General features: G+C 42.0%; 1 protein-coding gene across 1 annotated transcript in view; it reads left to right on the top strand.

Annotated features, from left to right (window-relative positions):
* Window positions 1–2,573: 2,573 nt before the first annotated feature.
* Window positions 2,574–10,280, top strand: part of LOC131880509 (ABC transporter G family member 23-like) — a gene marked incomplete in the record, with an annotated part of 9,680 nt that continues 1,973 nt past the window's right edge. The window contains 7 exon segments of the mRNA XM_059227166.1: window positions 2,574–2,719; window positions 5,762–6,055; window positions 7,508–7,667; window positions 8,896–9,050; window positions 9,248–9,355; window positions 9,529–9,991; window positions 10,062–10,183. Of these exon segments, the coding sequence (XP_059083149.1) occupies window positions 2,661–2,719; window positions 5,762–6,055; window positions 7,508–7,667; window positions 8,896–9,050; window positions 9,248–9,355; window positions 9,529–9,991; window positions 10,062–10,183 (1,361 nt within the window).

Below are 10,280 nucleotides of genomic sequence, written 5' to 3' on the forward strand. Positions count from 1 at the left end.
GTTTGGTTTTTCACGGGCTTTTCTAACCGCTACAGGGAATGTAATCCCCAGTACTATTAAAATGAAAGATTATAATTCGTCTATTTATTACCTTTCAATTTTTATATGATATTTGGTCTACCAACGAATTTGAGTTGGCAGACCGAGCTAATCCTTGAATGTAGGGTTGATCTGGAATGCTATCTAAAAATTTGTCCTAGTCTAACTTGAAAGGTGCTACCGGATCAACAAGGCCTACGTATTCCCTACGAATATCAGAGGGAAGCAAATTAAACAATGAAGGAGCCCGAGAAAGAAGAGATGTGGACTTCATTTCTTTTGATCAGCACTTTTCGTCAATTGGGTCGAAATCGCGACAAGATGTTCCTCCTGCTCTAAATTCACTCGATACAGTTTGTTCTACCCGTTCTTAAACTGCCCTCGTTTTATTTCCAATCAGTACGTAGACGAGACAGTCATCCTCATGACAATTATTAACTGAAGAGAAATAATAACGAAAGTCATGGATTTGATTATTCATCAATAATGATAGCGAAATGAATTAGAACTTATTTTAGAGTAACATTGCTCATAGTTGATACGATGCTCTAGTGCTCTGTTACAGAAATATAAATAGTTTAAACTGCAGAATAACTAATGACGTGAAGACAATCTAACCTGGCTCTCCAATTAAAAACTCCCCATGAACCTGTTGAAAACAAAATTCGTATTTCTTAGTCCCAGCAACACATTTTTTAATATCAAGCATTCGATGAATATCATTCAATTTCAGCAAGTTGGGTGGAGATTGCATGAAAAGGAAGTTTAATTTTTTGAGAAAATTCACAAGTTAGAATTTCTCAAACATGAATAGCACACCAAGGGTCTTCTTCAAAGCAATCTCTTGGGACTCCACAAAAGAGCACAATTTGTTGGGTTGTGTTGAGCAGTGAGGTCAAAACGTAACAGTTAATTTTCGAAGGGTTTGAACATCTTTTAAAGACTTGTGATTTGGTCCGTAAAGCAACTGAAAATTATTTTCAAAAGAGATGATTCCTTCCATTCCAAGGTCATGTTTAAAGATTACCAAAAGCAATGGTGAGACTTACTTTCCAATGTCACTTTACCGCTTAAGGCTTGGTTTTTAAGAGAACGAGTGTATAAAAGTAATATAAGAGGGCAACAAAATCACACAATTTCTGGCTCGAACCGTTCACTAAAACCTTGGGTATATCAAATACCCCTGCACTTTTATATTTTTAGTTATTCGATCTACATTTTTCTTTTTTGTGCACATCCTATTCCCTATTCTGTAATATCAACCTCAAATGTCGTAAAATGCGCTTACCCTACATACAAAGGTTTCAACACCCAAGTACATAGATGGCTTCATTTATGAAATTCGTGATCTTGGCCATGACCAATCCGAAACTAAAGAATGAAACACTTGAATGAAAAGCACCGTAGACTACTTCCAGCTCCTTTCGGGGTTATGAAGAGTCATTGAAATGATTCATAAGACTAGTCATTTGAATCCTAGATAGGTCGACGCCACGAAAGCCACGTATTTTAGCTGAAGTTTGCATCTTCTTTGCGAGGGAAACATCTACTACAAATGAAGAGTCTTGTGAATCGTACCTACGTGTAGATTTGAGAATCAATCTTGCCAGAAGGGATTCTTCAGTTATTTTTTGAACTATTTTTGGGTTTAACGAGCCTTGTAAGACCCGTATCATTCTAGGACTCGTTAGCAACGCTACTTATATTTGATTGGAGATTGGGTACGGATCTTTTATATCTTCGAGTTGCGGAACGATGATGAACATTCTTTCTTAGTCGTTGGTGGTGTGGGCTAAAATTGCTCCAAGAAGAAACTTCCCCATTCGCGATCGATCTCTGGCCTACTTGATGGTTTCTTGACCTCGACTCACTCGAAAAATGATGCCTTGCCGGCTTCTTCCCTTTTTTTAAAGGAAAGGGAGGGGGGGGAGGTTATGGATGGTTCAATTCGATCTCTCAACCAGGAAAAGGTTCCTCATTTCTACTGCCAATAGGCAAACCACAACTCCCGTCAGATATGCGCACACCATCCCCATGCTGGATATCATTTGTACTTTGATCATATCGTGTGCCTACTATCTATTTATCCAAAAGAACGTTCAAGCCCTGAAGTCTAGGTGTAGAAAAGAACACGATTACGTATACGGTAAACAAAGCATGATTCACAAGTACTTCTACGGATTGATATTGAACCGGGGAAAACCATCAGGCATCTATCTAATCCTGTGGTTGCGCGCGATCTTACGGCGTGAAGAGCTCCGACTGAGCGGGCTTCAATAGCTAGCTGGTCGGCTTGGTCGGCCGGCTGATGGTTGTTCGCCGTGACTGACTGACTTGGACCTCCCTCGTGGGTTCGTAAGTCCCCCCGCAATTTCAAAACGAAGACATGCACAACAGCGCGAGTACATGCAGTGATGGTCTGTCGTTTCTTGAATGCGCAAGATTGGAACACAAGTGCAGTTGAAAGATTGGGATCGAGAGAAGCGGACGTGTGTCGACCATCCTACTGTAGACTTAGTGGCAGTCAAGACGGACTAATAGACTAGAATAGGTGGAAAACCCACGAGTGATCAAGTGCTCTTTTGCCTCTGTCGGCGGATCTCGAAATCCGGGTGATATGTATGACGGCTGGAAAAGAGTCTCGAGCCGGCGGAATCGCCCCAACATATTTCTTGCCCAGGTGAGAACCAGTGCTCTTATATTTGTTGCCTTGGTCAAGAGGACTCGATACTCGAATGGGCTGTTCAAGGACTTCCCGGCCAATATTTTACAATTCCAGACCAATATTGGTCTGGAATTGTAGATTGTAATGTTCGGATTTCCTCTGATATTGGGTTGATTAATCAAATTTCTCAGACATTAGTGACCACAGCCTGAGAGAATCAGCTCCAGTTATTATTGACCGATTTGACAATGAACAAATATCCCTCGTCTCTGTTTTGAGATTGTCTATCTGTGATTGGCATGATGATCTGGAAGCTCCTTTCATTTTGTATATTTATACAAGGTCCTACCGAACAGGGAAGCAACAAATCGCAGTCAGATTACCCCCTCGCCTTTATGCATGAGAACAGATATACTTGTGAGCCTTACTATTGTACATTTTGCTCGATTAAACATACCTGACATTCATTTGAATTCCAAACATGCCCTTGCATACTATTCTCAGTTCGTAATTGCCCAACCTCTGTGTACAGTAGAATGCCTTTTACTCGATTTCCCATAACTGCAAACGACGTTCGATTCCATTAATTAGTGGAATTCACCTAATATTGGGGTGGCAAATAAGCTCTGATTTAGAATATTAAGTTTTCAATTTATGACAAAATACAAATATTAGCCATGATTTATTTGAGTGCTCGTGATTCCCAGTGAACAATTTGTTGCCATAAAAACATACAAAACGCATTCCAATGCCGATGTGAGCTTGAATTCCCGCAACATCCATTTTGGTCCGAGCCTCAATGATTTTGCGAAAAACAACAATGGTTATGTGCCACCTCAGGCCCTCAAGATTATTTTGACTTCAATTGGTTGCCTTAAAGTTAATATGCAGTGTACTGTTGACTGCATGCTCTAATCATTTCTATTTGTGTTTAAAAACTCTGTGGATTTAGATCCGATGACAATATTAACTCCGATAAGCTTCACGCTCTAGAGCCCGAGTCGCTGCAATCAATTGCTAGTCCTAGCATTGCATTCATGCGCACATTTTCCACGGGAGATCCTGATAATAATGCATGCCCCTGGATTATTGTGCAAGAGGTTACACTCCAGTTGATCCGGTGGTCCTGCGTCTTTCTTGGCTGTTCATTAAGTTCACACTCTCTTTGACATTGGAATAATGCTCGACGGATATTCCCATCCCCGAGATGCCGGGCTTGACTAGGGATATTTCATCATGGATGGGAGTTGTGATTTATCACTTGATTTTGCAATGTCCAAGAATGCCATTTCTTCGATGAGAGCTTCGACACAGAATTTTCCCACTTCTCGTGGACGAAAGCCAGAAATTTCGAAGATCTTGAAACGATAGGGATGATGAGAGAATCGGTTTGGTACTTTGCGCGAGAATACACCGACGGACAGTGTGTTTTTTCCCCTTATTATTTGTTTAATCTTTTTGTTGTATATTGCAAAGTCCGAGTGGTTTTGAATGGGTTATTTGGGTGTCGGATGGCAGCATAAAATTTGCCTTATCTATGTTCTTGAAACATGGTAGGACGTCATGAACCGTTGAAACTTGTATCACAGACACCTGGTTTTCGAGGGGTGAGAAAATTGTGGATTTGCGTCGAGCTCGCTGTCATTATGAAGTCATTATCAAAATGGCAGGATAGGGTGCGTATTAACGCATGATGGCGGTTATGCATCGACCATGAGATTTGGAATCCAAGTTTAGTCGACCCCTTTTCGCTCCATTCAAGGCAAAAGGTCGTTGAAGCGCATTCATTCCGTGCTTAAACAATAAACAAATCTCTACAATTGTTTTCCTGCCGAATTTGTCCCTTTTCTTCGTCTCTTGTTTGATCTCTGGGATTACAAGCAAGAAATGGGATATCATTGCTTCATCGCAACTTGGTGTTCGGCTGCATTCATTTCTTCAAATGCTTGATTGTGATTTAAGACCGTCGTTAACTATGGAATTAGTCTTGATTCTTACACGCAACACTTTTTTCCTTACAATCCGGTATGCAACCAATTGAGTGATGCCTTCTTCACTTTTTTTTGTACTTGTTTGCACGTTGACCATCTTTCCCCGTTGGTCAGACCTCAATAGATAAAATGCTGCCCTTTTCCAAAGGGCTATTGATCTTCTCCGTACAAAATTTTATCGAGGCGACATACTTTTTGCGATTACCCGTCATACCCAGTGTAAGTTTTTATTACGTACGAAGTCACAGAGAGAGAAGGTGATATTGGTATCTACAGAAATCGCCTCAGGAATTGAGCTTTTTTCTCGTTTCGACTAAACCGAAGGAATTGTTATTAGGTAGCAGATATGCATGCGACAGAATAAAAGAAGGTAAAAATTTTCAAGCACTTTTTTGACCAAGGACCATAATAGACATTTGAAAAAGAACAGACAAATGACTTCACTTGATATTACAGAAGGTGCACTTGTCATACAGAGTGACCAGAGAATTCTAATCTCCTTTGAATTCAGTGACAAGGAGTCGCAATGGGATCCAAGGCACGTCTTGAACAATGTTTTATCACCGACGTACGTACGCACATATATCATTGTCAATGTCAATTCCATTACTATAGCCCAAGTCTGGATGTTGGCGATCTTCCAAGTGCAAGGCAGTACTAACGTACACTGGTTGAAACTGGGTTTCTATAGAGATCAGTTCATTCGCACCCCCCATCATGTCTTTAGAAATGTGGGCCCAAAGGTGAAACGTTTAAGACCCGTGCAAGAGCTAAGATTCGATGGGGCATTCTAGTGATAACAATAGATGCTGTTGACTAGTGGCCCTCAAAATAAAGAAAAAGAAACGTGAGGGGAGGGACCATCAACCAAAGCCCTTGGTTGTACGTACTCTTCGTACACACAAAATACATGGATAGATCGAATGAAAGTACGTTGGATGTGCGCCCTCGCGTTGCCTTTTCAAGCTTTTTTAGCTTGAAGTTCTTTGAGCCCCATTGTCTGATGGCTCGTTTGGAAGTTGAATTTTTCTCTCAACTAAACGCCATAACCACTTCTATGTTTCAGCCAATCCACGGAAAACTCGCAATCGAACTCGCCTTCTACGGGGATAAAGAATGGATCCTCCCTACCAAGCTGGTCCACGGGATCGCTTAATTCGAAAGAGCCTTTCGCATTTGCGCCCGATCAAACGGGCCAAAGTACGCCGCCCATGCAGCCCAACGATGGGCAGAACAACTACGAGATCAAAATCGAAAGTTCAATCGTGAAGGTTGTGAATGCGAAAAAGTCCTATGGAAAAGGGATCCACAAGAAGGTGGTTTTGGACAACCTGTGTCTAACCGTGCCCAAAGGATCGATGTAAGTGTCTTATTTTTCAAGGTATGGTGGGGCTAAAAAAACAGGATTCGGTATTTTGCGGCTGTATTTATGTGGTTTGGCGGGGTTGATTACAAGCCTGAAATCAGACGCAGATGTTTTTTTATGCCTCACCTCGTCTGCCTGGAATTCAACACACTAAGAATCAGGATGGTCAGAACCATTGAACAACTGTTTCCATGGGTAATCTACTAATACCTGCTTGATCGAAAACAACTACAATTGCAGTACTTGTCATTGATTTTACTGCCCGTGATATATCCAAATCATTGCGATTTAGGTCGTCTGAACGCGTGTACAGAAAAGACTGGTTCCATTTCATAGCAAATGCATTGTTGGTCAGATAAATTCGAAGTCGTAGAAAATTCGACCAGTTTGCCAGGCCCTTTTTCATTCATAATTCGACGCCCTGTGCCTGTATCCTCTGTAGAAGTATGGATTCAATAGGAGGCACCTGAAAGAAGGGTGTTGTTGGAAGGCTATTCAAGTGCATGCCATCGAGTGTGGAGGGCCTAGAATATCATATGGTAAGATAGCCACAACCAAGGGTTTCTAGGCACTGACCGCTTGCAGTACTTACGTGTCTACGTACGTACACACTCAGGAGTGAAATGACTATAACAGAGAACAGAGGAAGAGAAGAAGGTCGGTGGATCGGATGACGTTTGTCTAATTCCATTATTGCGTGGAACGAATTCGTCTAGACCAATAATTAGGGTAACTGCCTTGATTACACTCGTCACACTAATTGGTTTCTTGCCTCATATAAAGTGCGGTTTCCGTGCTATTCAAGCCAAATCTGGCGTTGAGAAGTCCTTTCGTCAATTGACGCCATTAGGTTAAATTTCAATTCGTCTTGGCCAAAGATGGATGGTTCTCTCAGAAATGAGTCAATGCAAGAGAAATCGTTCTGGAGAGATGGTCAATCATAATGATGGCAAATCTATCCAATGCGGTCCCTTCCCAGGCTGCATCCAAGGTTTACACGTTAGCCACAGTCCGAAAAACGTGAACAATACTGTGCATCAGAACTGTTTGTTAACCTACAATAGTTCTGCAGGCTGTTGTTTGAAATGGCTCTGTGGTTGACCACGGAACTCACGGCCTTCCTTGGGTTCAGTGCTGTTATTTACCATCCTCGAACCTTGTCATACACACACACACATACACATTGGAAGAATACTTATGACGAACGAGAGATTTGAACGAATTCTCGCCACGAGATCCAATTCTTATTCAATGCTAATTACAAGAGTCAAGAAATCTTTTTTCCAAACAGTAAGGAGTTTGTCCCCGATTCCCACCTAATTCACCGCATGATCTCAATTATTGCGTATAAAAGCAATAGTGTATGCGTGATCGAATCCTAAGACAAATATTATGTCAAATGGGACCAGTTCAAACGAAACTCACTCATACTTCCCTCTTATTCAGATACGGGCTCTTAGGAGCCAGTGGATGTGGCAAGACCACCCTATTATCGTGCATCGTGGGTCGCAAAAACCTGGATCACGGACGTCTAAGCGTGTTTGGAGGCGTGCCTGGAGATCGTCGAACCGGGATTCCCGGAAAAAGAGTGGGATACATGCCACAGGTAAGTCCATTGCACTTCTTGCAGAAACTGATGGCAATTCCTCTTTTACCTTAGAGTTTATGCTTATTAGACCAGCCCTGTAGCTCCCCTCGTGACAATGGCCAACCCGAGAATAAAAATCCTTTTAGGACCAATATTGTGGTAATGAGGCGGAAACGGAAACTGGCAGTTTTTTTTTGGCCAACTTGGTTTTTTTTATCTCTTCTTCTGAAGTACGTACGAGCATGACTAAGAGAGCCTAAATGTATGTAAGCGTTTCAAAGTAAACCTTGTTGAACAACTTTGACCAACACCAATCAAACAAGATATTGGAATCCAAGCTGGAAACAAAAGCTGCGTTTAACTTTTTTAATTGTATTTCACTTTAGGCAGGAGTTTCAGCTGCTCAGAGTTCCAATGCCGTGCAATCACGATTCCTTGGGAAGCGGTAGAACTCTTTATTATCGTTCAAATGCCATTCAATCGATCACAATCGGGAATTTAGATAAGCAGATCGTTCCGTATGTTCAGTAAACAAAGAATCGTTTAAGATCATCACAGAAATTATTGAACTCGATATCATTAAAGACAGAACTCCAACCAAGCTATCTCCGGCTCCATGAAAAGCGTTATCTCACTTCAGTTTTCGTTCGGATGCTCGATGATCTTTACCGAATGACAAATTGTGAATTTGGTAACCATCATTTTCGCCTTGTTAATTCAGCCACAGTTCCGGCGAACTTTTGTTGCTATTTTCTCACTTAATATGTATTTAGCTTGAGCAGAGCACTCCGGAAAAATTACACTCATTCAAGACTGTAGTCAGTCTAAGACCATTGCTTTGTGTACGAGCTGTTTTGTTTTTTTTTCACACTCGATAAAGCCTTACATCATCTCGGCTCTAATTTCTCATCCAATGTTCCCACATTGAATTGGCAGGATGAACATGAATAAAAATGCTAGGAGTGTGTTTCTTAGTGCCAATTGGTCATGGCAAAAAAGCACGTAACGAACGTCATGATGAGAACCAAGTTTTCCTTGCCATGTCGTAAGTTTTTTGCTTGAACTGGTAGTTTCATTTCTTAAGAGTTTCAATAAACTAATCCAGTTATGAGAGGAGTTCAAGCGTTAAGTTTGCCATCAATCTGCAATGCTGAGTAAGAACAACGTGACTTTACGTACAGACGAAGAAAGGTTCAATGGAAAAGCAAATATTGATGTCCACTTTCATGGTCCTGTTGAATTCCAGGAACTGGCCCTTTACATTGAATTCACCATTAAGGAGATGCTTGAATATTTCGGGCGAATATACGGCATGGACAGGCACAAAATCCGTGAAAAGATCGACTTTCTCGTACAATTCTTGGACCTCCCACATTGTGATCGTGTCATAAGAACTCTCAGGTGAGTGCCAAGCACGTGCTTGTTGTTCTTTTTCCTGCCTGACATCACCCAAGTGTAAAGAAGACCCTCTTGAACGGGATTACCCCGCTCGATATCGTGCCCTATAGCTTGTACCATTACATCATTAGGCCATGAATTCTGCTTGGAGTACATTTTTTCACCTTCATCTCCTCTCTCTCGCACGTCTTCGTTTCAAGTGGTGGCCAACAGCGTCGCGTTTCATTCGCCGTCTCCCTATTACATGACCCGGAGCTACTTATACTCGATGAACCCACGGTGGGAGTGGATCCCATGCTAAGACAAAGGTAGGCCCCAATCATCTGGCCAAATGGTCCATGCGTCAAGCGTCAATTTCAACAAAGAGCCTACCGATTACATAAGAGCTCTGACACCATTGATTTGATGATATTTAAAGGGAACAACCGTCCTGTTATTTCACGTGAAGTTCAAAATACCTTTTTTTTACTATTTTTCATAGTATTTGGAATCACTTAATTCGCTTGGCCAAGGATGAAGGGAAAACCATTATCATCACCACCCATTACATCGAAGAGGCTCGACAGGCCTCCATGGTGGGTCTCATGAGAAATGGACACCTCTTGGCCGAGGCTCCACCTTCGACGCTTCTCGAGCAGTTCAACCTTCCTTCTTTGGAGGACGTTTTCCTAAAGTTGTGCGTAAAGCACGAGATGGTTGATGCTCACGATATTCCTGCCAAGTCCACAGCCGGATCCATGTCTCTATCGGGCACACTGAGGAAGCTGCCATTGGTCTCGGACCTAACTCTGACTAACACCGCCAAGAGGCAGAAACGGGGTGGAAGCCTCGTCTATCCGGGAAGCACAGCCATGGCCGAAGATTACAGCATTCAAGCCATTTCTTACATGAAAGCCCCGGAGGAGACCGAATTCCAGAAGATTAAGCGCAGGCTTTCAATGAAGGTAATTTGAAGATACGTGATTAAGTGTCGGAGCTGGAAACTGGATTTTACCGGCCCCGTTTTCCTTGCAGAAGAAGCCAAATTCTGGATCAAGCGATCAAGTCTCTCCAGGATGTTGCCAGATGACGGTTCCTTCTCCGTCGAAGATCTGGGCGTTGATCATGAAAAACCTCATAAAGATGTGGAGGAACATNAGTCATTCGGTCCCTTAATACCCTAAGCAAAATTGAATTTTGCTTTTGAGGTAGCTCTTCTTTGCCAATTCTAAATCTAAATCATCAATAGGCCAG

The sequence above is a fragment of the Tigriopus californicus genome, chromosome 5, assembly GCF_007210705.1.
Source record: "Tigriopus californicus strain San Diego chromosome 5, Tcal_SD_v2.1, whole genome shotgun sequence".
NCBI classification, from domain to species: domain Eukaryota; kingdom Metazoa; phylum Arthropoda; class Copepoda; order Harpacticoida; family Harpacticidae; genus Tigriopus; species Tigriopus californicus.